Raw genomic sequence first — 27542 nt, forward strand, 5'->3', positions numbered from 1 at the left:
TTTAGTTTTTTAATATCTAATAATTTAATGCAACAGACCCGATCAGTTAAACCTGATTTATTGGACCCGTGTGAGTGAAGTCAAACATGTGACACAGATATTTGAATACGACAAAAATAAATCACTTTATTCATTGCGAGTCAACAGCGACTCAAAGTTGGCATCAACAAATCAGTTCCCTCTGAATGAGTCAACATCATGTGCAAAAAGAGCATTCATTAACACTGAAGCAAAGAATCACAGGTTTAAAAAAGCTCTGTTGTGTCTAAAGATCTTCACAGAAGAAGGAAAGACACTTCAGACTAAAAGTCATTGGAACCAAAGTGAATGAAGAAAGTCCGGATCTCTTTGGGTGAGATGGTGACGGTGAAAGTTTCGTTTCCGCTTCTCTCACACCCTTTGTTTTCTAAAGGAAGGAAGAGAGAAGAGAATTTTTTTCCACACAATGAAATGCAGTGTTATTGTGACTCCTAATATTTGTTGTTCTCCTGTTTGCTGCCGTTTCTCACCTGTTTCTAAGTTATCTACAGTTTTCCACTTCCACCTCTGCAGACTGCTGATGTTCCAGGTTCCTGTGAGAGAACGCTCCTCCAGCACTTTGACTTCCCCTACGCTCTGCAGAACTTCCTGAAGAAAAAAGATGCTGTTTTAGAATTATGATGAAATGTATGTAGATGTATGAGTTGAATTTCTTTATCGGCACCTTTAAGTTAACGGTGACTGGTTTCGACAGCTCAGGATCGTCTCCCTCCTCAAACAGATGTATGATTCTCAGCAGGACGCGATCGAAGTCCGGCTCAGAGTGAAGATCTTCACCTAAACGCAAATCCCAAAGAAAACCTCAGAATATAACCAGTAAAGGACAGATTTTCATGGGCACTGTATTTCCTGCGTGCTGACCTGAGTGTATGTGTCCCAGGTGAACGTCGTGGTCAGAGCTGTAGTTCCACCCGGGGATACTGAGACTGAGCAGGTGGAGGTTTGGCGGCAGAACGACTGAACGCACGGCAGAACGACCTCTGGGCTTCTTTTCCGGCCACGGCTTCTCTAAGTGGACAAACAATACACAACAGTGAGGTTTCTTGTTTGTTTCTTGGTATTTTGTTTCTCTCTCTCTCTCTGCAGAATACATTCAATCTATGGTGGTAGCCAGGGTGCACGTGCACACGAACGTCTCTCTCATGTGCAACAGACTCTGAGTGACCGGTGCATAGAAATGAAATCGCCTGCCGAGGCAAATTACGTATAATCGCCTGCTGAATGTGGGCAGTGCAGGATGTGACGCACTTGGGGATCAGTTGTGCGGTCGTCTGTTTGAGGTTGTGTTTGTTGGACAAGCTGTTTTTGGGGTTGTGAGAAAATGCACAGTGAACAACAGACTTGTATTGGTATGTTGTTTTTTTGTACTGCATTTCATTTGCGGTGACATTTTTCATTCTTCTTCCAGAGTTTTGGCAGAGGCAGGAACTTTGTTTTCCTCAAGTTGGCAATAACTTCAAGTGTAAAAGTAACACAAGGAGAGGGTGGATTTATCCTGTGAGTGTCTTTCATAACAAAAGTAATTTGACACTGAAACACCAAGCAAATTCATCAAATATTTTTAAATGTCATCTAACTACTTTGTAAAAAAAAAAAACTTACGAGGTTGGTCAATGGGCATGATGACAGGTCTGTGCTGCAGCTCTACTGCCTCCCTCTGGTAGAGCCTGGAAGTGGTGCTGATGGAGCCCAGCATCATCCACAGGGTGGGCCTCACAACTGAGCTGTCGTTCAGGGTCAGGTTGTAGCCGAGGTTCCAGGGCAGGTTGTTCCACAGACGTCTATGGAGCATGACCTGAGGGGTAAAAACGCAGGATGTCAACATGTTCCTGTGTGAGAGGACGGTGACAGAGTCTGATCTCACAGCTTCTTGTACCTCTAGTTGTCCACTGGCTTGGCTGGAAACGCCGTGAGCTCTGTCGCTGAGGAGCACCAGTCGGCTGAGGTCATCCTCGATGTAGGCGGTCCGAACCATGGGGTAGTAGTTCTGCAAAAACACACGTCAAAATGCATTTGTTCATATTTTAAACAGTCATGGAAATCACCTGCAGCCCGGACTTACTCTTGCTAAAGTGTTGTTGATGAACTCTCTGTACGGCCTCTTCATCATCTGGTAGCCGTTGTCGTCTGTGTACAGGGTCCTGTTGCTCTTCAGGTCAGTGCTGGTCCTGAGGACGACCTCAGTGTTCAGGAGGAGGGACCCCAGCGAATAGGTCTGCTCCAGCCTGTGACACCGCAACGTCGTCCCGAAGCATTCTGGGACCCGGGTGGTGATCGAGTACGCGTAGTCCTCGTCGTTTTTCTCTCTGAAAGAGGCACCACGTTAAATTACGAGAGTCACAATTAGGGCTGAGAAGTAAAAAGAGAAAGTTCCTTTCCCCCACCTGTAGAAGTACTGCCTGATCTCAGACACGATCTTTCCGGGGATAATCTCCATCTCCACGGCCTGGTAGGCGCGCACGGCTGAACCGTTGCTGCTGAAGATGTAGTTATCGGAGATGGGCCCTGCTTTTACGTCTCCGTTCGCGTGGTACTCCCAGAAATCCTGAGAGACCCTCACACTCCTTTTCTCCTCACTAGCAGGGGACGACAGGAGAGGTCAAAGTTCAGAAGAGTTACAACATTATAAGAATAATGTCTTTTGTAACACGGCAAACTAAACATAAGAATGAGAACGATAAAATGCTAAAACAAATCTTACAGATAAGTGATGCTGTGCAGTAGATTTGTATCCTGGTCAAACATGAGCTTGTAACATTCATTCAGAACCGGCAGAAGCCTCCTGCCCGTTCTCGTCCAGTCAGGGACGCTGCGTCTCTCGAACCGAACGCCTTTAGCCGCGTACGTCCAGCCACACTTGGACCTGCCAGCGCACTTCCTGTCAGAGAACTTAATCAGGTATTTTCTATGCTGAAGGCCTCCCAGCTCCACCAGCATGAAGAGGTCGAAGGTCACATTGGACTGTGCTGATGTCTGGATCTGTAACAGACACAAGAAATGAACACTGTGTATTTAAAATGGAAAGGGTTAGATAGATAGATAGATAGATAGAATTAAAAAGATAGATAGAACAGACTAGAATAGAATAGAAAGCCTTTATTGTCAATGTGCTGAAGATACTGCTGACTATTCACATTGAATCTGCAGCATGTAACCTCAGTCCAGCACAAAGATACAAGAGACTGAAGATATAAACATTTGTGACTATCAGCTTTTGAAACAAAAAGATTGATACCTGTGCAGGGACAGGCCGACCCTCATCATCAAAGACGGTTGCGTTCTGGAAGGTCACCGTGACGTTGATGATGGTGGTGATGTTCCAGGCTAATGGGTTGTAGACGATGACGTGTTGCCCCAGAGTTTGATGAACACCTGACACGAGGAGATCAAATACAAAATGTTTCAAATGGAAACTTACATGACAGACATGTTAAACAACAATGTATGATTTTCAATGGAGCGCTGCCCTAATATTAGCACGAGCTGTAATCCACCTTTCCTGTGGTAGCCGCTGTCGAGGACGCTGGACATGTCAAGGTTGTGCGGCAGCAGAAAAAGAGCAGCGAGAAGTTCCTCCACTCCCATCATGCCCTGCACGAGGTGCTGCACATACATGTCTGCCACCTTGGGAGACTCAGTGCCGGTGATACCATCATGGTGCTGCACCTAAAAACACATGACGTGATTGTTGTAAGCGTTTACTTGTGTTATGTGACGTCTCTTTCAGGTAAAGTCCAGTAGTTTGAGAGTTTACCTCAGAGACAGCCCAGCGAAGTGCTCTCAGTTTGTCCAGGGCCCAGTCTTTAGCTACAGGTCCGTCGGGGAAGGTGAGCCGGTACCGGGTGAACAGAGTCTCGGCTGCGTGCAGCTGGGAACTCGCTTGCCGTGCGACTCCTTTCAAAACATTTCTGGAGGCATAAAATCCCGTCCACGCCTGGTACGGCTCTGAGGAAAGAAAACACTGCGTCTTATTTCCTCCCTTTAATTTGATGCTTGGTATTATTCTTATGTTTCACGACACAGATTCTCACCAGTGGAATAGGGTAGAAAATCTTCACTCCCCCGTTGCTCCCACACAAGATCTGATTGGTGGACGGCTTGAAAGTATTCACTCAGACTGGCGTACTGGACTGTCACTCCGAACTCTTGGCTGTTCTGGTTGATGTACTTCATTAAAGGATCCATGTTGTTGAACTGCACCGACGAGTTGTAGAACTGTTTGTCACAGCCCTGAAACACAAGCAGCACACAAACACATTTCTTCATGTGTTTTATACTTCATCTACAAAAAGGACGTTAAAAACAACAACTCAACTGAATTAGCTTCTCAAATATAATGATCCCAGGTTTTCATTTTCCTCACCCATGGCCAGAGCACGTGGTTTGTCCTAAACCAAGCTGCCCTCTGCTTGATGTTCTCCACCATGACCTGTGCGTAGGCGTGTACCGTCTCCTTGGTGACGGGCAGACTCATGTTGGGGTAGACTCCATCTTTAGGTGGGTCTGGGAACAAGGCGACTCCGTTCCAGTAGAAACCGGAGCTGCAGACAATGTAAAGTTTTTTTATTCAATAATACTAGGCTTCAAATATTTTTTTAGGTCAATAGTCATGATCTACCTGTTTGAGAAGTTGAGGTGAGATGGCGTACAATAACTGAATTGGTCCATAATGTGAGTGAAGATTTGCTGCTTCTCTTTTAGGGAGGAAGAACCTCTCCATACAAACTGTAGTTTCTGTACAAAAAGAAAGATACACAACATCAAAGTAAGGTGAACAAATCAATAAACAATTCTAGTTTAAATATATGATGAAATTGTGCTAACTATTCCCTCCACGAGTTGTATTTAAACCCAACTGATACCTTCTCTTTCTGCATGTCGTCTTTAAGGTCGTAGTCGATGCGTGAGACGAGGTGGGCGTTGAACCCAGCCAGGGCAAACAGGACCGGCGTGGTGGAGGAGGCGCCGAATGGATCAACGTGCCAGGAGAACTCAGGGCGAACTCCGAACGTCTCGTAGAGGAAACCGTGTCCCTCTGAAACAGCAGGAAGCGTCAGGGTTACTGCTGCTTACAGTGAGTTGCTGCTGGATTTACCACAGCGGCCGAAAAAATGCGTGGCCCCACCTGTCATTTGCAAAATCTGATCTTCTAGATCGGTCACAGCCTCATCGTGCATCACCTGACCCCCGAGGATGAACTCGAGTCTTCCTTCTTTCACGAGCTGCTGCACCTGGAAGACCAACCAAACCACGACACGTTATTCATTTACTGTATAAACAAGTGGTTTTAAACAAAAGGATCAGGTCCCAACTAATAAACTTATGAAACCAGGAAATCCTTGCACCTGATTTGATCTGACTGCCCCAAACTTTATGAAACATGCAACATAGACTTATCCCTTTCAGAATAAAGCTCACAGGTGTATTCCAGGTGCATCATTCTACGTCAGAGCAGCGTAGAGACCCATCACACATCCTTACTTGTTTCTTCTGGGTGTTTGTGGCCACGGTGTCCCACCACAGTCGGAAGAACTCCTGCTCCACAGCGATGAACCGGCGGCCTGCAGCTTTTGACAGCTCCTCAGTCACACTGCTGTACACATTGGCTGCATAGGCGTGCATGCTCTCCTATTGGAAACATCCACAAATCCCCAGTCACACCAGTAAAAACACACACATCCGTGCACATTGTTTGAATTATAGTAGTTTGCTGAGGGGAAATGGTTCGTCTGGAGGCTGTGCACCAGGTGTTGCAGAGGTTTAACAGCCCTTTTGGACAGAAACCAACCTGAATGGTGTAAACCCAGCCAACATCCATGTGACTGTGAGGAAGTACAAACGTCTGAATTCCTCCTGACGCTGCCTGTGAGCAACAGCAACTCAAATAAAACACACTCAACGCTAAATAAATCATCTTTTAACCGATAAAAGGTGAAAAGGGAAGAGGAGCCAACTTCTACAACTCTGCTTCCTTGTTATTGTTGTTTGCTGCAGCACATGACTACGGAAGCCCTGAAATACCAAACTGGTTTGTTTGACCTTCACACCGGAAGCACTCGTTGTAAACACACACACACACACACACACACAGACACACAGACACACACTTGGAGGTGAAAGCGGTTTGTTCCTATGTGACACAGAAACATGTCCAAGAACACGAGAATAGCTTTGATCTTCGGAGGGTTCGTGACCGCGGTGGCCGCCGCGTTTTACCCCATATTCTTCTACCCGCTCAAACACAAGGAGGAATACAGTAAGTGGGGTCAAAACTTTAATTATGTCTCAGTTACTCAATGGAAACTGTGATGACAACATCCCCAGTAATGACAGGTGATACGTTTCTGCACATGAAGTGTTTAGCTTTGTGCTAATTGTAGCTTTACCTGGTAAAACACAACATAGCTAGCTAAAAGCCTAAAACATGTGGCTGTTAATTTGGTGTTTCTGGTACATTACATGCTAATGCTACTGTTGCTTTACACACAGGGGCCCCAGTTATAGAGAATTGTTTTAGTTTAAGTTGTAATGTAGTGAGGTTTTTTTATAAGGAACATGTAAGAAAGGTCATTAGCTTTGTTTCACACAAGGCAGGAGACAATGAATGAAAATGTCTGATGCAAGGTTGCCAGGTCTGGGGGAGGAAATCAGCCCAATGGCAACAAAACCAGCCTAATGGCACTAAAACCAGCCTAATGGCAACAAAACCAGCATAATGGCAACAAAACCAGCCCAATGGCAACAAAACCAGCCCAAAACCAGCTCAACGGCAGCGAAACTAGCATAGTGGCCAATTGAAACCAGTCCAACGGCAACAAAACCAGTCCAATGGCAACCTCTCAGTGTGAATTAACTCAGCCTCTCTTGTGCCAGTAGCGTTTATTAAACACCCTGAGATATTTATAAAGGCGCTTATTAAACCCACTTATTCTCGCCACACAGAACAATCATACTATATCAAGTGGAGAATTTAATTTGAATTAAAAGTCTTAATAAAGTAAGTGGCTGGACTTCAACAAGTTTTTTTTAATAAAACAGGGCTTTATTTCAATGAAAGCTCTTCTCATCAAAGAGTTAAAAACATTTACTTTGTTAAATGAGGCCAATCTGTTGTCCTGCATGCAGAGAGAAGTTTCCTTTCTATTTTCCCAAACAAAGAAATAAATAAACATGCAGTTAAATCAACTGAGACAAAGAAAGAAAGATGCCAGGAAAATACATTAAGCTAAATAGTTAGCTTATGTCTGGCCACTTCTGGCCGGCACGGATGGAAAGCTACAGTCAGGACAAGTTGAGGACAATCTTCTTCTTGTGTTGCTGACAAAAGACAACAACAAATGCTGATGATAACAAGCTTCAATGTGAAAAATGTTGTTGATTTTGACCACAACTGTTTTAAACTAAATAAATGTTCTTTCTCCTGTAGGAGACGTTCAGAAGACAAACCGGACAGGAATCAACCAGGAAGATATTCAACCTGTGGGTAAGAGCAAATAGTAGATCTGAACCTAGTGGCTTTATCACTGCAGCACATTAATGTTATATTTATTTATTTATTTATGATGTCTCAGTTTAAATGAAATGTTACATAGACTGAAAGGTCCTAAGCAACATTAAGCAACTCAGCTTTTTGTTCACCTTTTATTTCAACCTTTGGAATTCGTTGGTATGTATTGAACTGAGCTTTTTCGGCCGTAAAAGTCTTAAATATGTAAAAATATTACATACTACTTGTTTTTATTGTTTGTTTTTCGCTTCATCCCGATGGTACAGGCCATAGAAAGGTTTAAAGGTCCTTAATTGAACTCGTTAAATCCTCCTGTCTCTCACATTACCCTTTTCTTCAGGACAGTGTTTATTTCTTTCCCCCCCCCTCAGGTGTGAAGATGTGGTCGGATCCCTTCAAACCTGGAGACAAATGAAGAGCAGCGACAGCCGACCTTCAGTACTTCCACACACTGATGCTGATGACGAACGCCTTTTGTGATGAGTGCTTGGTGTGCGCGTGAGTGAATGAATGATTTGCAGAATGTGTTTGGTTTGTTTAATGAGTGATTCTTTATCTTATAAATAAAATGTAAAGTTCTAAAAGCGTAAATACGATTCCTTAAAGATTTATTTATGTAATTTTTTGCTGTACTGGGTAATGTATTGTTTTAAGAGACAGATAGACTCAAATGTTCTACCCCCAGAATTGAATTTGGCCACAAGGGGGCGCCCCATGCCTGCATGTGAACACAGAAAGCGTTGACGTGTGTATTGTTTGTGCATCTTAGATATTTTGGAAAAACTCTTGTATTTCCAAAAGCCTTGCTCTGGTATGCAGCCTGTAGGAAATTATAATAAAATACAGTGGTTTGTTTACCCAGCCCATTCACAAGAGTCTCTTCTGACATTTTATTTTGATTAAGTTGATGCGAGAGTAATAAAAGCGGTTCGGCAGATGAGGGACATTGTCCAGTAACGTGCAGGATCATCTTCTAAAATGGAAACAGTAGAGACAGAGTTATTCCAGGACACATCACTCTGAATTATCATTTACCCGTCACAGACACAGGGTTTAGCTCGGCTTTTTAAATGGCATGTGACTCTCGCTGTGTTTTGCCCATAGGCTGAAAGGATGGGGCAGAGCTCCATGGTCGTCTTGTTCAAACTCCTACTCAATGTGATCCAGACTCTCTTTACGAGTCCACGGCTGCCGTAAAAAGCTGAGAATTCCAAAACTACCATTTTTTTTTTTTTTCCCCTGTACTTTTGTGGTTTGCTGACATTGACCAGCATCCCCTTCCAGAGTTTGGTCCATCAAAGTCCTTTTTGAGGAGAGATAGATTAAGAAAGAGCTAAAGCATGTGTTTATGGTCCTTCAGAGATGGTGCATTTTTAAAGTTGCCCTTAAATCTTTCACAGTCCTCCATGTAAGCCTGTACTTTCGGACTTTAAGGACCGTTCACCAGGCCCTCTGCCAGCAAAATCCACTGCATGGGCCAGCAACGGCCACTCTCCTTCTCAACCCCCCAATCAACAAGCCCCATTGTTTATGAGAGGTTGTTATTGTTGGGCCGTGTTCAGAAACAAGAGAAAACTCAAGAGCCCGACTGCGCTGAGGCGTCCAAAGTAAAGAGAGCAAGGGGTGAGGGGGTGGTTGAGGAAAAATGAAAAGCAGAAATTCCTCTCATTCCCCGCTGGTGTTTTCCAGATTCCTCAGGCGACAGCTCCTCGGCTGCGTGAGTGAAGTAAGCAACCAAAGGGGAAATTGAAGCGACCGGCGAGAGGAAGAGAACCACATTCTTGAGGGGACGCGTCACCTACACACAGAATAGAAAGACACTCAATCTCTGTTACTTTGCCTGGCAAAGTATGTAACAGGTTGTGCAGCGGGGCCCGCGGCTTCTCATTCTGTGCTCGAATCGCTGTGACACTCCATGTCAGACACACACTTTCTCCACATGTCTGGCTTTTCTGAAGCAGGCCTCAAGTCTGCACCAGGCTTTTTATGGTCCTGTGTTGTCTTCGTCTCTTTATGCTTTGCCCCTTGTCCCCATTCAGAATATGTAGATCGACAGTCATCACTATAAAACATTCAGCGGGGTCACGGCACACTGTGAACCCACATGAACTCACCACTGTCGCTTCAGCAACACTTCAACTATCCTGCTATTAACCCATCACACAAATCTCTCTCGGCCATTGAGGAGGTGTTGTTTTTGAGGGGGGTGGCATGTCGTCGCTCCGAGCTGTTTGTCGGGCGTGTGTTTCAGAGCTGCAGATAATTGGCCGATGTTTTTGAACTAATTGCCATGGGAACAAGGGTTGACAGACAGGCCACGGGGTTGAAGGAACAGCAGAGAGCGCGTTCGGGGAAGGGGCGGGAATGGCGGGTAAAATACGAGCGAATGCCATGTGCCCTGTCAAGTGTGGAGAACAGAAACAGATCATAAGTTAACGAAAACAATAAGTCTGGAGAGCTTCATAAGAGCCTCTCGATGACACACTCCGTAAAAACAAGTACCCAAATAATAAGAGCGTGGAAAAGAAAAAGAAAAAAACAAATTAAGGCCAGACCGAAAATAATTAGCCAAAAATGATGAAACAATGAATCAATTCATTGGGAAAATAATGAGTTGCGGCCCAAATTAAAAAAAACAAAATACAATATTATATAATATGTTTTTTTTATATACTATAAAATATATGACAATCCAACTTTACAGCATTTAAAGTGCGGCTGCAGTTATATATTGTACGTTTACGTAGTGACGTTGGGGGGTAGAGGTCTGATAACTTTATTTCTTTCTAACTCCAAACTCAGATTATTTTTAAACTTGTAGTCTTCACACCCAAGCGACTCTGACTCAGGTGACATCACCTAAGGCACTTCATCAGATTTTGCACAGCTCCCTCTAGAGCCAGCAATGCTTATTACAATTGTTTGCACATATTCTATAGTAAACTCCGGGGCCAATACACAGACTTTGATGTGTGAAATTGTTGGAGTTCCCCTGACTGCTGGAGTTCCCCCCACCTAATGCAGCCCGGAGTGGATGCACTTCGTTTATTTATTATTCCATTGAAGGAAAGTATGCAGAGGGCTCAGGATGTATTAGACATCAGAGTTTCAATTCTGTATCTGAAAAAATGCAGGAAATGTACAGTACACTGCACGAGGATAATGAAAGTGCTGACCACTTCACCAAAATACAAGAAAAAACAAGAAAATCATAGATTATCAGTTCAAAACAAATTCCGCACACACGAGAAAGTACACACACACACACACTGTTGATTTTTCCCCCCACAAAACAACCAAGAGTCTACATTTCACGTCTCAAATACACCGCTCGGCCTTGTAAAACAATGTACCGGAGTGCCGTCCGCATTCCTGGGTCAGCAGGCGCACGGCTGTGGAAACAGATAGTATAAGTCTGAAGCAATGTCTAGGAAAAAAAAGGCAGCGGGCCGGCCTCGCAGCAGGCAGGACGAAGGCGAGCTGCCCCAGTGACAGTGTGGTCCGCAGCGAGCTAGTGTTACACTGTGTGCGTGTGTTTGTGCATGTGTCATTCAGGAAAGAAAGCAAAGAAGCTCTGTCAAGAGGAACACAGTGTCCCCTCGAGACTACACTGTGGTCGTGGAACTTACTGGAACTCCAAACGCTCTGTGTGTGTCTGTGTGTGTGTGTGTGTGTGTGTGTGTGTGTGTGTGTGTGTGTGTGTGTGTGTGTGTGTGTGTGCTGTTGTATTATGCTTGTATTTGCCCCCGGGCAGCACCACAAATAGCTGATTATGGTTTGTTGAAGGTTGCGTCTCCACTGCCCGGTCGTGGAGGCATTGCAGTCCATTGCTGTGGTTGCGTCAGGTCTTCGTCGTGTGCACAGGGATCCAGTGGTGAAGGGCAGATGATGCAATGTGTGTGTGTGTGTGCGCGTCTGAGGCTCTCACAGGAACTATCAGTTATAAACAGTGTGTGCAGTCATTTGGCCACCCACCAAAGAATCTGTGAAAACATGTTGTGTGGTTTTTCTTTTGCCCTCTTAAAGTCTGTTTTTAGCTGAACTCATTAAAAACCTTCATCTTCTAATTAAGAGTCAACGTCCGTAGCACAGTAAGTTTCACAATTTTAGAATAGCAATTAGCACAATCCCTTTTTCTTTTATTTAAATGACAGGTTACTGGTGTAAAGCAATCCCTGCCTTTCTTGGGTTAGCGTGGTTAGCATGCCACACTGTCTCAAACGCAGGGGTGTTTCAAGGGACTTTGGGGGCCCCAGGCAAAAGGGACCTGAGGGGGCCCTGCATAAAATAAAACTGAGCCCCCCCCTTCCCTAAAGAAACACATGACACCCAACCACATCATTCGATTTTATTTCCCTCTGTGAGGATGTGCGTTGTCTTTTAAAGTTGTGTTTTTTGGCAGGATGGCTGTTGAACTGACCTCTGTGTGGTTCTGAAAGTTTTAAGACCGTTGCACTTATGACCTGAAAAGAACTTTAATCATCACATGATTGCAAAAGAATGATTTTAAACCTGTTTTCCATCACTTTTATGAGTCTCTTTGTGTCTCATGTAGTAAATGTGGTGAGTGGAAAGAGGTACAACAACAAAAAACTATGCCCAGTAGAAATACATTAGAAATAAAGGAGCAACATGTGTCTCTACTGTGTTTTTGGCTGAACTGAACCGGGCCTTCTTTCTTCACGTCTCTTCAGGCAGCCAGTGAATGTGATGAAGCAACACCTCTGAATGAGATGAGTAGGAAATTCTCCGATGTGCCAACAATCCTGCCTCTTGGCTCGTGCGCGCATGTGGATCTGTGGAGGAAATGTTCAGCAATTAGTTGGAGTTTAAGGTTGGAAAAAAGTTATTATTTCCTCCATCATTTTTTCTCCCAACAGAAAGGAAAATCCTTGTTATGGACCGACCTCATCGCGCAGACCGCCACGGTTCCATCGATTCCCGAGGAACCGAAAAAAGGTTCGAGAACCACAATTGCTCTAAGCTCAGAGCTGATTAACAGACAACCACACACACGCTGGCTGAAATATAACTGTCACGCATCCTAAACACACACACCGTTACAGCACCACCGTCTGAGCCAGTGCAAGCCTCCGCCGTCAATCACGTTATATAGCAGGTTTCTGTTTTTTAAAGTCCCATTACAATCTTTAAAATTTCTTATGCACTAAAGCAGCAGGGGGACTGTTGATTTAGGCAGGGCTACTGACGAAGAGGGCCAAGGCTGTAGGCAAATCGTGCTGCTCCTCCGAAGAACGCTGAGAAAAGAGGGAGAGTGATTTATAAGGCACCTTAATACTTGACACGTTCATTCGTGAAAATAAGTCTGCGGCCGATCAAAGCCAGCACTTACATTAAAAAGCCATGGAAAGCTCTTTTATAACACTGTCTTGGGTCAGTTTTCATTCATATTTCCTGGCACGCTGCTTTGCTTCAACCCCCTAGCTGAGGGATTCCATCAAAAATAAACAGTTGAATCCCGAGACGGCATTTAAAACTTTTTATTGTCGTGAACAATACAGAAGGTATGCAGTTTCACAGAGCTGTGTCTTAACAGCGTGTAATGCAATAAAGACAGATAAAACACGCGTAGTGTCATGATCTAATGTGACGTACGGAGTCTTGTTGTAGTTGGAGCCCCCGACGCGCAAGTGGACCGAGTGATTCACGGTGTTGAAAATGCACACAACACCCCGCTATTTTAGTGCCGCGAGATGAACTGTATCCTGTTATTAGTGGTTTGCACACAGAGAAAATGAATTCAGCGAGTCCGACCTGTGTCCGATGGCAGCTGGATAGTTTCAGTAGATATCCAGCGTCCATCCGCAGCGTTTTTTGGGTGTAAACGACGTGTGGACAGGACGACACAATCTCCCTCTGCGTTCCTCAGGGGGTTTTCATTGGGGCCTTGCAGATGACAACCAAATATATGACTTGGCTCGGGGTGGGAATTCTGGGAAAGTCATGGAATTTTGGACGCTCTGACGGAACACAGGCTGTCCACTTTTGGCCCAGGAGGAAGAAATCCTGTTGCAGTGTGTGTGTGTCCTTGTGTGTGTGGTGTTGGGCCTTAAGGACATCCTCAGGGAGGTGACCCAGAACAATGACAGGTTTACAGCTCCGCACCAGGCAGGCGGGCTCATGGGTGGTTGATGTCCAGCAGGGATCTCTGAGCTCTGCAGCAGATACGACGCAGCGGGATGGTCTCGATAATGAGTCGGGCCGGTAATCTGTATTCTCAGGAGCGATGAATCCACTGTATCTGTTCACTGCATTTACCTCATATAGTCAAAAAAAAAAAGGCTCTTCAGATGAAAACTCATGAGGAATCACTTATCCTCTTGTATTCTGGAACAACTGCCTCTTCAGATTTTTGGCTGATGAGTAACATGCAAAGTTGTTTCAGTAACGTCCTCAGAATATCTCATAACAAAACTTGGTGATGTGTTTCGAGTTATTGCTCAAAGAGCCGGAGACAAATTTATACAGACTAACTTCTTGAGTCCTTTAAGACTTAGAAGTATAAACAAGTGAGTCTCGGGTTTTGAGGTGAAATCCTGGAATGGTCAGCAGTACTTAAATGACTTGTTACGTCATTTGCACTTAGTCACAATTAAACCAGCACTTTGTAACATGTCAAAGATTCATAACACAACATTAAGATTCAACATTCATATCCCTGTTTACAAGTTAGAGAGCAAAGTCTGATTATGACTCAAGTCATTACGTCCATTTCATCATTATGTCTGACGTCATTCCGCCATTATTCTGATTCATATCTGAATATTTGTGTCCATGTAAACTTGGTCACACGATCCCCGGCTTCCTGAACCATCAAACAAGTTTTAAAACTTATTTTTTTAAGGTTAAAAAGTTGCATAGTGTTTGCTTTAACAATTAAAACTTTGCTTAAACTTGTAATTTGGACTTGGAGCTCTTTGGATTTGATCTTGGTTGTAATTTGACTTCAGCTTGTTCTGAATTCTTTGAATATAACGTCCCTTGTTTCACATTTAGCACCTTCGTGACTGAAATCTGTCTTTGCATTCTGCCTTGTACAGAGACGTGTGCCAAAATGACAATAAACTTCTTTTAAGACTCAACATGAGATTTTCCATCACAAGACTCGTGACCTGACTTGTACTTGTTCTTAATGACACGAGCCGTTGGTTGAACTCGCCGTCGAAAGCCTTGAAAACTGACTGCTTGTCAGCTTTTCACGATATCTTAGCCACCATGAATTTCAAATTAAGATTGTGGAAAGGCTGATATTGTTTCCTTTTCAAAAGACTCGCAGCCCTGGAAAGGATTTTCTTTTCCACGGCTGCTCAAGAACTTCATTATTTCCTACATTTGTTCGCCCTGGCTGTGCGCGCGATGGAGGGTCAAAAATAAACCGTGGTCATGTCATGTGCATAACCCTAAACCTAACCGCAGGATTAAATAGCAGCCATATGCACTGATGTCAGTTGGAAATTTGCAAAAACGATTGAATTGCACGCGTAGACCTCATCCTCGTATCCTGTCGAAAGGGTATTCGTCTGCTACTTAATGCCGTCCGCAGAAGAAAGCCACCTCCAGTCCAAAGCAGAGTCGTATCCCACCTGAGCTACCAATGATCTCTCCCTATGGGCAGTGAGCTTACTTTGTGGTCTCTCCCTTTTCCCTGCCTCTCCTCATCCATCCATCCATCCCTCCGCTCCTGCACCATCCAGAGAGCGAGTACAAACCACATGTTTCGGGGAGGAATGGAATGAACGGGCAGCATCCCAGACCAGAGTACCTCCAGCTCTCCTGCCCCCTGGCATCACTTAGCTCTACCCTGTCATTAAGGACAGGGTTGGATGATTTGTGTTGGAACTCGGCCCTTTGTTGGAGAAGGATGGGTGCAGAGGGGGGAGAGAGCGACGGGGGAGAGAGGGAGAGAGAGAGGAGAGGAGTGATGTCATCTCAGGTCGGGCCCTGGATGTGGGCCGGGACCTGTGGTGTTGCCTTTGGGCTTCGTTAAAAAAAACGGACTGAGATGGAACGATGTGGAATATGATGAACACAATTGTGTGTAATTTGGTCTGTGTGTATCTGGATGACTCTTTTTTTTGTTTTGTTTCATACTGTGGGCATGCAAGTGGGTGCACGAAACGTACAACATGTGTGTGTGGATGGGGGGCTAGTGGGGGCTCTGCTCGTCTTTGTGCGAAGGCATGTGGTCGGAAAAGTATAGGCTGTTTTATGTTGCGTTCACTCTTTGTTTCAGTGTTGCTTTAGTGGGTGGATGGTTGAATGAATCATTGGGACGCAGGCCGAGGTATCAGAAAGAGTGGTTTGGCTTGGGGGTGGGAGTGGAGTGGAGGGCTGGTTGGGGAGGGAGGGAGTGGGGGGGAGAAGGAAGGAAAACCAACTTGTACTTGTGGCTTCTGGATTCCTAATGCACACTACTGCACAGCGATGTCTGGCTGCCTCCCTGCTACCTACAGTGTGGAACACATCACAAGCTCCACAAACTGATCATCCAAAGTGTTTCTGCTCCGTCCACGGGTCCTTTGTTGTACTTTGTCTTTAAAAGGATCAGTTTGAGAATTACTGCGATTTAGGTTTTATTTTCACCGCGATGAAAACCACTCATCAAGCTTGGATTTACGTGATGTCAACAAAAAGAAACGAGTATGTGGCATCGCTTCGTGGAATATATGGAGTTACGTGACCCGCACACAAGTCATTTAGACAGCCCCCTGGTGGCTGGCTGCAGTAGAGGGTCAACATCACCTCCCCCATGTTAGTGGATGAGTGATGGGCCAAACCAAGAAGTGAAAAGTACACATCAAATTACTTTTTAAAGAACACAGTCGAAACACCTGTCACCTGTCCATCACTGTGTTTAAACCTGTCACACTGCGACTACACCTTATTTTTACACATTCTATGGGCTGCAGACAGTCTAGCATGGCTGTGATAATACATAGAAATATGTTGAGGAGGTTTATTATAAAATGCTGTGTTGCAGTATGTTTTTTTGCGTCTACACAAAATATTATCGCTCCTGCAGTTACAAGTTGCCTTTGCAGAGAAATCCACGCGTCTGCCGCATAAGGATGATGAATCTCTTGACTCTCAGCCATGTACTTTCAGAGCTAGAGATCAAATCAACCATTAAATGGACCACAGACGAATTAACATGACGGATAAGTCGATGGATCTTTAATGGCTCTGAGATAAAACGCCTCCTTGCTCCGAAGCACAGGAACCGACTCTTCTACTTTTAAAATGTCAGTCACATCCAAAATACTGCGTTTGACATTTCACAGTGAATTTTGAGTGAAGAACTTTACTTTTTTAAGCGCTTCCTTCCAGCCGGTGGTTTGCAGATGCACGCTTCGCATATTAACACATTCATTTCGAATGTAAACTGCTAAGGAAGTGGTCCTGCTGTGCACTCCCAATGTTGTTTCGCATATTTATTGCAACTTTTTATTATCTCTGCCTCCAATAATATTTAGATGGAAGGGGATTGATAGAAGCCGAGTTCCAATAACAGAGATAAGTGCTGTGGGGGTGATTGTGCAGCATGTTGAGGAGAGAGGAATTGCCTAAGTAAACTCAGCCCAGCTCTGTGGAATTGTGCTCTGGAACGTGGTGGTGTAACCGGAGCGCGGGTTTAGCCCAAAGGAACTGGGCTCAGTTTTCCCCAAAAACCTTTATCTGCCGCGATATGTAGCGAGGAGAGGAGAGGTGTGTGTGTGTGTGCATGCGTCCCTGTGTGTGTGCGTGTGTGTGTAACATAGGACATTCAGGGGAAGTAGATGGAGGGCTTACAGAACGGCTAAGTCAGGAAAACAAGTCTCAGGAAACCCTACACTCCACTCTGGCACCAACACAGGCGTTCTTTCTTTCTCTTCCCCTGTCTCACTCTCTCTCTCTCTCTCTCTCTCTCTCTCTCTCTCTCTCTCTCTCTCTCTCTCTCTCTCTCTCTCTCTCTCTCTCTCTCTCTCTCTCTCTCTCTCTTAGGCCGCCTGTCTTGCTGTATCTCTCACGCAGGGCCGGACCAAGCATCTATGGGGCCCTGGCAGAGTTTGATTTGGGGGCCAGCCACCAGTACGATTGACTAATAATCAGTTCTTGATCAATCATACACCTACTGTGAATGCAAGAGATTCAAGCCTTTATTGTCATATGTACAGTAAAAATGGGCATTGTACTATACCATGAAATTCTACGGAAATAGCTTAATTTTTAACACCAGCCATACACTGAGTTGCTCGTAATTTGATGAAGAACTCAAAAATGAAAATGAAGCCAAAAGATCCCGGATACGATTCTCCAAGCGTGTACAGTAGCCTATTGCTTAAATATGTCCCTCGTCTTTTTATTTCTTTTATCTTTTTCGTCTTTGTGTCGGGGTCTCAGCGTCCCATCCTCTTTTCTTCCTCTAATTTCCTGCCTCATCCCTTTGTCTCTCTGTGGCATAAGTTCTCTCATCTCTCCATCAGTTCAATTAAAGGGAGCTTTGTATGTTGTCAAACCACTAATGTTTCTTTTTCTCACCCACTCATCTCCTCTTTCTGCCTCTGAGGCACACACACACACTCTCTCACATACACACACACACACGCACACACACACACACACACACTCCCCCTGCCTACACTCCTTTATCTTATCCTTTTTTCCACTATCCCTACAGCCCTTGTCTGTCTGTGTCACCCCCTGTTCCTTTTATAAAAAAACATTTTCCACTGTTTTTCCATTCCTCTTCTCCCTGTTCTCTCCGTCTCCCCCCCTCTTTCCACAACTCTGGACCCCTCGCTGCACCTCCCACAACAAACACACCAACTTATAACCCACCCCAATCATCCCATTTCCCCTTTTTCCATTTGTTTTAGCCATCTTTTTTTTCTCCCCCCCCAATCGTTTTTTCCTCCTCTCCTGACACCTCATTCTCTCTCTCTCTTGTTTTCCTCCGTCTATCATTATCAGCCTGGGTTTCCGTCTCCACCTTATCAGCTTGTCCGCTCGCTTCTCTGCCTCCTCACCCTTCCACCCTCACCCCTGCAGCTCTTCTCTCTCCACTCCTCTCATCTTCCTCGATCCCTCTCTTTTTCTGCTCTCTCTGTGTCCTCGGCGTGTCTGTGGGGGCGGCGAGTGGTCAGGCCTGCCTGCAGGCATCAACAGCACAGGGCCACTGCCTCGGGCTGTGTGTATGTAGTGTGTGTGTCTGTGTGTGTGTGTGTGTCTGTGTGTGTGTGTGTGTCAGGCTGGTTGGCACGTTGCCCAGACCCACCTCCTATGATGAAACACTCCTTTTCTTCATAGCTGCTGCCCAGACTGACCCTTACACACACACACGCATGCACACACATGCAGGCACACATACACACAGGCATGCAAACACACACACACACACATGCATGCAAACACATTCACAAACAGCCTGGCTGGCACACAGATGTGTGGCACAGATAAGTTTATTGAAAAGCCAGAAAGCAGAAAATCACCTCATCCGCATTTCAGTCTGTTGGCCTCTGTGTACCCTCAGTGCATTTAGATGGGTTGTGACACACACACACACACACACACACACACACACACACACACACACACACACACACACACACACACACACACACACACACAGTGTCTACAATGTGTTTTTGGCAGCCGCAGTGTGTATATACATGTCACACACAATGGGCCTGACTTCCACTAATTCCCATTCTACAAATTGATGTGTATATCATTCAATTTGGGATGTTTGCATTAGATTAAATCGCAAAATCACAAAACTGTTCTCATTGACAATAAATAACAAACATCTGTGGAGCTCAGTGGTTTCCAGGTTGTACTTTCTGATCATGTGCTCAGTTATCACATTACTTTAATCGATAACCGAGAACGTGTCCAGCCTGTGTTTGGTCCAGTTTTATTTTGGTTTGAGACCCTGGGAGATATTTATACTCTTTAAGTAATAAAGATGGAATTGTTATTAGTTTGTCTGAGGCACCTCAGGACTTTGGGATTGCTCAAACAGAAAGTACAAGGATTTTGAGCTGATTCAGAAAAAGAGGAGGATTTTTTCTTATTGTCAAAACTTCTCAAGTCCAAAATAAAAATCTAATAAAGCACATATTTCTATTATTTCTTTCTATTATTTCTTGAGCGAATGCAATTCACTTCCTTAGGTCTGTCCCCTCAGACAAGGATTTGATTTCATCTTTGCCATGTGCAGTGAATAGTTTTTTGTGTGCATCATAAAAGTGTTTACTGCCATAACCAGAAGACCAGAACAGTCGTGAGAAACAGAACCGTGTATTATACATCAATTCATAAAGCGGCTTTATTTGATTTTGATTTGTTTTCCATAAAGAATATTCTTGTGAATTGTGAAATATCTAAGGAAATATTATTAATCCTGCGGAGGGTCTTGTTTATAGGATTCAGCCAGTAAAACTTTGATGAGAAAACGTTTTTCCTTCAAACTTTATTCGAAGTGAAGCAGCGATATTGTGATGTGAGGTGACGCACCGTGCGCTGACGTTATCTGCTGATGAAGGAGATTTACGGCACTGAACCACCAACAAATGTTCAGTTAATTCAAATGTTTTGACAACTTTGAATTATGCGTGAGTTGATTTTTTCCTTCGTCATTCGTATGAAAGTCAACAGGAACTGCTGCGGCCGGGAGTTTGAACTGGAATCATAGGAGGAGCGGTTGGTGTTTTATCAGTCCTCTGGCACATCTTGCACAGCCGTGTCACTCTTTCCATGTCATGGTCAACTAGCGTGTGGCTGCTGGCCTCCACACTCCCATATCTGCTCCTTGAGGACTTTAAGCCAGACTCTCAAATCTGAAAAGCAGTGTTATTTATTCTCGCCGGGTCTTAATGTCACTTTCTTTCTTTTCCAGTGTATCCCCGTCTTTTAACGACTTTATATCTCCTGAGTGAGAGATAGAAGAGCAATAGATTGACAGAAAAGACAACTTGTCCCAGATCCGTTCCCCAGATGTAACGCAAACGAAAAATCCAGGGCCAGGCCTCTGGCAACCTCGGGCCGCTTGTTCCCTGACACTTGGATGCCAGCTCCTCTGTGGTTTTAGCCAATGAGCTCACCCCTTTTTTGAAAATAACAGCCGTGACATCATCGTTTGTGGCCCATCGCGGCTCCCACCCAGTCAGGAATCGGAGGTAACCCGCAGCGGAGGGAGGAAGAGGCTAAAATTGAACGGAAAGAAAAGGAGAAAAGAGGAGAAATATGGGGAAATGATTTTTATTTAAAGGTAATAAAGTTGGTTTATAGGCAGGGAAAGGGGGAGGAGAGGGGGAGGCCGGATTGAGGACTGACAACAGAGACGCATATAAATAGATGCACGTTTTTCTTTTGGCCTCAATTGATGTTTGGACTCACTCCCTGTCTGCGTCTGCAGCGTTACTCTTTGAGTGGTTTTATTTGTAGATCAGTGAGGTTTCATCTTTCCCTTCTTCCTTTTTCCCTGGAGGTCATCAACTGAGGAACCAGCTGCCGTCCATGACACTGCATCACGCTCGTCTCCCGACCTTTCACCTTTGACCTTCTGCAGGAGCAGCACCCCCCCCCCCCTCACATAAAGAAGCACACGTTTGATTTAATGGCTAATAAACCTCATTTAGACCAACTGATGCACATGTAGGAGGACGTACAAACGTCTGCACACAAGAGAAGATGTCAAACAAGCCTGCAGGCCTCCTCTCAATCTCACATTCATTTATTCAACCTTTACATCTACATTGAACCAGAGGGTGGCTCAATGAGAGCAGTTTGCTTTTTTGAATTGGCTCAATATATACAAAGGACATTAAAAGCAGGCATTGAATATTAAGACTTACACAAAAGCCCTCCAGACACTAAGATGTTGGAAACAGCAGGTTCAGTTTGAACCTTTTTGAAGACAATTACTTCATTTTAGCTTCTTTTTTTAAAACTTATGAGCCCTCTGTTTATACAAATTGTATCATATGCATAAAAACGATATTTAGAATCTTTTAGACTATACATTGAAACACAGTAGCAGTGTTTATAGAGAGAACTGCAGAGGCTCTGGAAATGAACCCTGAGGAATGCCTTAGATAAAAAACGTACATTATAAGTAAAACTGGGATTTGTGATGGTTTTAGAACTCTTCCGTCTGATTGTTCAGATAAAAGATCAGAGGCCATAGAACAGACCCGAAGAAATCAGATACGAGCAAGTACAGGGTGTGATCTGTTAATGAGCTCATCTCTAAACCAAGAAACCACAGTGACACGAGCATGATCAGATGCTTTAATCAACAAGGAAGACAGCGTTTGGCCAAAAGCTGAAATTATGTCATTTAACCCTTGATAATGATTTGCTCTTTTATCACAGCAGCTCCTGGATAAATCACATTGTCCTTCACTGCTGTGGAAAGAGGAATGTAGAAATATTTCTTCCTGTTGCAGACTTGGGAGGATTTTTCCAGACATCCGCTGTCGTGACTTGAATCGCCGGCTCTGTGGTCACAACCTCACTTCATTAACCTTGAGGAGGTGAATGTCACCCTCTCCTCTCGGTGATGTCATGTGCGGTGGAGGGCTCGGGGCGTCTCGGGGGATCTGCATGCATGTGTGTGTGGAGCTGGTGGTAGAAAGGAGGAGGAGGAGGACAAGTGGGGGATCCTATTTGTTTGTTTTGCCCTCCAGACGTGTCCGAGAGCAGATTAAGGGATTTAGCTCGGGTGGGGAAGGGGTGGCACAGGAGGGACTTAAACTCCTCGCCCATCTACATGGCTGGTTGGTTGATGAACCTGCGCACAAACGCCAAAGAGGTCAAAGAAATCAAGAGGTTGTATTTTGTTTAAGAAGCAAAGGCAGCGAGGGATGAATTGATGGATGGATGAATGGATGGTGAGAGGAAGAGGGGGAAACGCAGACAGGAAGTCGTGTGTTGTCACAGCGATACCACTTCCAGCCGTCTGATCTTCTCTTGTTTTAGTTCTAATCCTGATCATCTTAAGCAACAGAATTAGGGACCCAATATCTCGTAGCTTTGCCGCCTCTTGCACGCGATGGCAGGGAACAGGAGCGCCACCATTTCCAAGGTTTTCGCTCTCACTATATGCTTGTGCAATAAATCATTGTATTTATTATGATGTGATATATTTAGTTTTTAGGTTCTTTTTTTCTAACAGTTAGTTTTAGAACAGTTGTGCAAGGTGCATTTTTTCATCTTAGTATTATTTTTGAGGTACCACAAGTAATGTTGGTGGGTAATTTAAAGGATATACATACTTCTTTAACAATTGAAAACAATTTTGGATTAAAAAAAAAATTATAATTTTATTATTTTCTGCCTTTCATTTGATTAATTAACGATTAATCAAAACGATTGTTTAAGCTTTGAGAAATAAGCTTGTGTGTGTGTGTGTGTGTGTGTGTGTGTGTGTGTGTGTGTGTGTGTGTGTGTGGCTGCAGTTTTGGTGGTGGGGTTAAGAGGAAGGAGGTGGGGTTGAGGGTGGGGGCAAACTGCAAACAAACGGACGAACGCCAAGCTCAAATTCAACCGCAGGTCGGCAAGGCTGGTCCCGGGGCCTGCCGTGGTGTGGCTCTTTTGTAATGTATATCAAGTTCACCAAGGGCCTTTTCATCTGACAGGCCATTGTTGGGGGGTGTGGGCTAGCCAGCGTTCCACTCCCCTCTTAACCCCACCCACCCGACACGGGAGCAGGTTGGCTTGCAATTGTTTTATGGAAATGCACGCGGGCCTGGCCGGGTGTCTGCCAGGCGAGGGCGGAGGGAGGGAAGGAGGGGGTTCGTGTGTGTGTGTGTTGTGTGTGTGTGTGTGTGTGTAAGTGGGTGGATGTGAGGGGGGGGGCTAGTGGATGTGACGCCGACCCCAGCGAACGCCCCTGACCCTGAGCAGATGGCGAGGCAGGGTCTCTCCGCTGAGCCAGAATTAATAGCGTGTGCCATGTCATATTGTCTGAGACGGGCCTGACTAAAACTCCCTCACCCCCCCCTCACCCCCACCTCTATGCTGATTTCTGCACCCCTCCACCCCCACCCCTCCTTCCACCATCCTTCTCTCCTACCCACCCTCTCCCTAATGCTTCTTCAGCATCTCTCTCCGCTGCTGCCTCCTCCTCTCCTCCTTCTGGGCTTTCTTTACCTCCCATACATCACATCACTTGTCTCTTCCTACCCCCCACCCTCACTAAATCCACAGGCCCCTCCAGCCTCCCCACCGAGTGCTTGCTCTTCCAGGCCCTCGTGTGCTCACTCATTCACTCCTTCATTTATTCACGTGCGCCTCATTCATCTCCCCTCTTTAACAGACACTCATTCACAGGTTTGCCCACTCGCCGAGGCTTTATTGGAGGACAATTAAGGCACCTGCGTTTCCAAAGCTCCCCTGCTGAATGCCTGCCACCCCGTTTCCTCACCCGTCTGTTCACACTATTCCACCACTGTCCACTTGTTCACTTGTTCTCGTATCCGGCCGTGCTCACGCACACATGTACAGAGTTTCTGGCTCAGCCCGATCACTCAAGCCTCATAGAAGCAGATGAATCTGAAAATGTTGTCTCAGTTTTGTTCTTCCATTTGAAACCACAGAGAACTGAGCTCTGTGGTGCTCCCCAAAGCCGGTTGCTGTGAAAATCCAATGTGACCGAAGAGTTCTTCGAAAAAGGGAATTTGTGGTTTTTGAGAATCTTGTCTTTCTGGTGAAAATGCTTTCAGAGAATTTCCTCAGAATTGATGGAAAGTCCCTTGGCGGTTCATGGTGCGAAGGTGCAGGTTGAAGTGGCCGGCATGTGGCCAAAAATAGGATTTTCACTTTCAATGTAAAATATGCAAATCACCAATTTTGACATGAAATATTGAACAGACTTTATCTGCAGTTGTTTAAAAAAAAAAGCCATGTCTCTATGGCTAATTTTGTATCGAAGCAAATTTTATTCGAATGTGTTCAATTGGCAGAATTCTAAGAGACATTTCATAAGAATGACTCACAATTGGTCCAGTGCATATATCGGCGAGACCTTGATATTGTGGCTCGATCGCTCCTGCGCAGACTCGTACACAGCATTCGTATCCGGGATAAATGAATTGTGTCGTCCATCTTTATATACAAGCTATGTTACTTAGGCACAACAGTACTTTGACCCATATGCTTCCATTAGCATGTCCTTTACCATTCTATCCTATACTTGTTGAGATATTTCCATGTGGACTAAGCTAGTGGACTTACTGACTGGCTGACTGACTGACTGACTGACTGACTGACTGATGGACGTACAGGCGGACACAACCAAAGCTCCTCAAGTCTTCCTCATCAGTGTGTGAGTGCGGGTGTCCACTATCTGGTCTGTGGGTGTGGATCCATCGCAAATATTTGCCGGGCCTCCCTCTCTCCCTTTTTCTTTCTCTCCCCCGGAGCGGCAGTGTGGCTGCCAGGAATGGGAAAGAGGGTCAGGGATATGTTCACCCCCACCAACCCTCCCCACCCTACCTCCGCTCCTCCTCCTCCTCCTCCTCCTCCTCCAAATCACCAGTCCTCTTCCTGCCCCGCTACGCCCCTCGCTGACCCCTGCCTCCTTCGCCTCTATCAGGCCCCCAGACAGACAGCCTGGGAGATGGTGGAGGAGTGTGTGTGGAGGGGGGAGGCACAGAAGGTCACAACCTCAGCAGTGCAGTCACTTGGCCAGAGAGTGTGCATGTAAGTGTAACTGTGTGTGTGTGTGTGTGTGTGTGTGTGTGTGTGTGTGTGTGTGTGTGTGTGTGTGTGTGTGTGTGTGTGTGTGTGTGTGTGTGTGTGTGTGTGTGTGTGTGCAGTCCATGTGTTGCCATGTGTGTTTTTGTATCACCTCTTCCCCTTCATGTGTGTGTCGGAGTATTTTTCATACTTTTGCAGAAGAGGTAGGCGCTGCAGAAATGTTTCAAGTGTGTGTGTGTGTGTTTGTCTATCTGTGTGTGTGTGTGTGTGTGTTTGTCTGTCTGTGTGTGTGCACGGACGTGTGTGCAGACGGGAGAGAGCAGGAGCGTGTGGGCGTTAAAGAGGCAAAGGTCAAGGTTTGAGAGGTTCACTTGGCTGAGGCTTGTTCCCTCCAAACCCCCACCAGCCAAATATGCTGTGGTTAACAAAGTGAAAACTGTCTATTCTAAACATCATCTCATAAACAATTGCAACAGCGGCCAAGAATTAAAGAAAGAAAAAGTCGTACAAATATACGACGTCTCGTGTTTTTCCGAGTTCAGAAGAGCAGGAGGTGCAGGAGAAGGGAGCAAACGAACATGAATATTAGTCAAATCGTCACAGCAGCATGCTTTTACTTTTTCATTTCTCCCGAAACAATTCAATGTCGTCAAATGTCAAAAATGCGATTCTTCGGGGTTTCGGACCGAGCTTGCCGCAGCACATTGAGCCCACTAATAAGTGTCCATCAATCTTTTTTTGTCAAGGTATAATAAAGGCTGTCACTCGCTCTTGTTAACAAAACATTAACAATCTGCATTGTAACATTATCAGGCTGCTTCTGCTCTAAGCCCGCACCAGGCTTTGGCTTCAGAAGTCTTAACTGATAAGGGCGGCAGGCCAAGCCAAACGAGTTATGCTCTTAGTTTACTGGATGTGAATATCCCAGGAGGGTTTACACAAAGTGGAGAGCTTTACTTTTGTTGGAAGGTTCCATTGTTATGACATTTTTTGACCCTGTTCCTGATTAGTCTCTAAAGGGTTTTAAGTTTGGAGGAGTATTTGCTTCTTCTTCTTCCTTTTTTTTAATTTTTATTCTGGGACCTAAACCTCTCTGAATACACTGGCTCCCGGCCGAGCCGACCGCGATACCGAATCTCTGGGCTCAGAAGATGGTGTTTCAACCACATCCTGACAACAAACAAAATAACTTGTGTTAGAGGGTCGAGGATTCTTGCAGCCTATACTCTTGTGCAGCTTCCATAAATCTTTGGATTCACGCACATACAAAAAGGGGTCAAGAGGAGCCTTTTTTTTGGGGGGGGGGGTTTTGTTTTGGGACTGCATGCATCGACTCAGATTTTCCGAAGTGGAACATAGATGTCACTCACGGTTAACGCATACAGCAAAGCGAAAGTGACTGACGAAAGCACCGATGGAGTGAAGATGAAGACAAATCAACTCAGATTTCCCCCTTCGCATGTTCTATGATTAACTTGCCTCTTTGCTTTATTGCCCTCATTTGTCTCATGTTATTAAACCCTGCAGAATGATAACATAATACAATGGCTTTTGATTAGTTAAGCTTTTCCGGCGATTCTGTTTTAAACGCTGATTCATCCAGGTGGAGTTCTGATGAGTGTACATGTGTTATAACATCGTGTCAGAATAAAGAACAATCATGTTTTAGCTGTCTCCTCTTTACTCAACGCACTGCTTCAGGGAGTCTGAGTTGTTGAGGGAGAGTATTAAGTACATTTTCTTTCCTCACTATCATGTTCTCCCATCTGAACTGAGAATTGGAACCAGCAACCGTCAATAAGCCTGTTTTGTTCTTGCAGGATCATAATGTTTTATAATTACTCGTAGAGTAACTAAACCGTCGGGCCTCACCATGTTATTTAAGGACATTAAAAAGAAAGTGGAGCATGTTTGTTTGCTTTAGAGAATCACACGAGCGAATTAAAATCACTCTCATGCCTGGGTGTCATGGGCTGTGGTTAGCTTAGCTTAGCATAAAGGAACAACTGCACCCCTGGTATCTTTAGACCCTTGAGATCTTCTGTAACTTTTGTCACTTAGATTACACCTATTTAAGTATATTGACTTTCCCTGTCTTTGTTTTTAAGGATAAATATGGAATTAGAAACCCATCACTTATAGGTGGAAGCCAAAAACTCCTGAGGTCTTCTTCAGACCTGTAGACATTATGCTTCATCTGTAAAATGCTATCACACAATGCGTTTCACATATTGTAGCCAAAATATATGGTCGGATGCCTTCAAATGTGGAATTTCACTTCATTTAAGACCAC

At 44.8% G+C, this 27542-nt stretch overlaps 3 protein-coding genes across 3 annotated transcripts in view; 2 read left to right on the top strand and 1 right to left on the bottom strand.

Annotated features, from left to right (window-relative positions):
* Nucleotides 1-106: 106 nt before the first annotated feature.
* man2b2 (mannosidase, alpha, class 2B, member 2) lies at nucleotides 107-6046 on the bottom strand. The gene is made up of 19 exons (XM_035149351.2): nucleotides 5828-6046; nucleotides 5521-5667; nucleotides 5165-5270; nucleotides 4902-5074; nucleotides 4658-4773; nucleotides 4403-4580; nucleotides 4071-4269; nucleotides 3794-3984; nucleotides 3534-3705; nucleotides 3275-3411; nucleotides 2741-3018; nucleotides 2424-2615; nucleotides 2102-2345; nucleotides 1916-2026; nucleotides 1642-1834; nucleotides 901-1047; nucleotides 704-816; nucleotides 510-627; nucleotides 107-406 (listed from the first exon to the last, which is right to left on the bottom strand). The coding sequence occupies exons 1-19, from the start codon at nucleotides 5951-5953 to the stop codon at nucleotides 303-305; spliced, it is 3045 nt and encodes a 1014-aa protein (XP_035005242.2). The 5' UTR covers nucleotides 5954-6046; the 3' UTR covers nucleotides 107-302.
* Nucleotides 6047-6089: 43 nt separating this feature from the next.
* smim20 (small integral membrane protein 20) lies at nucleotides 6090-8416 on the top strand. Its single transcript, XM_035149352.2, has 3 exons — nucleotides 6090-6295; nucleotides 7466-7522; nucleotides 7918-8416. The coding sequence occupies exons 1-3, from the start codon at nucleotides 6187-6189 to the stop codon at nucleotides 7959-7961; spliced, it is 210 nt and encodes a 69-aa protein (XP_035005243.1). The 5' UTR covers nucleotides 6090-6186; the 3' UTR covers nucleotides 7962-8416.
* Nucleotides 8417-12412: 3996 nt separating this feature from the next.
* rbpjb (recombination signal binding protein for immunoglobulin kappa J region b) overlaps nucleotides 12413-27542 on the top strand; it is a 62240-nt gene continuing 47110 nt past the window's right edge. The window contains exon 1 of the mRNA XM_035148721.2: nucleotides 12413-12505. Coding sequence (XP_035004612.1) covers nucleotides 12444-12505 — 62 coding nt within the window. The 5' untranslated portion in view covers nucleotides 12413-12443. The remainder of the gene's footprint in view (nucleotides 12506-27542) is intronic.

This window comes from Hippoglossus stenolepis, chromosome 23 (genome assembly GCF_022539355.2).
Source record: "Hippoglossus stenolepis isolate QCI-W04-F060 chromosome 23, HSTE1.2, whole genome shotgun sequence".
Classification (NCBI taxonomy): domain Eukaryota; kingdom Metazoa; phylum Chordata; class Actinopteri; order Pleuronectiformes; family Pleuronectidae; genus Hippoglossus; species Hippoglossus stenolepis.

Excerpts from the sequence above, each read along its gene's own strand:
- man2b2 (XM_035149351.2), bottom strand. The coding sequence starts at position 5,953 with ATGATTTATTTAGCGTTGAGTGTGTTTTATTTGAGTTGCTGTTGCTCA. Across the intron at positions 4,581-4,657 it reads CACCTCAACTTCTCAAACAG|CTCCGGTTTCTACTGGAACG; the intron begins GTAGATCATGAC and ends CATTGTCTGCAG. Across the intron at positions 1,835-1,915 it reads AAGCCAGTGGACAACTAGAG|GTCATGCTCCATAGACGTCT; the intron begins GTACAAGAAGCT and ends TTTACCCCTCAG.
- smim20 (XM_035149352.2), top strand. The coding sequence starts at position 6,187 with ATGTCCAAGAACACGAGAATAGCTTTGATCTTCGGAGGGTTCGTGACC. Across the intron at positions 6,296-7,465 it reads CAAACACAAGGAGGAATACA|GAGACGTTCAGAAGACAAAC; the intron begins GTAAGTGGGGTC and ends TTTCTCCTGTAG. Across the intron at positions 7,523-7,917 it reads GGAAGATATTCAACCTGTGG|GTGTGAAGATGTGGTCGGAT; the intron begins GTAAGAGCAAAT and ends CCCCCCCCTCAG.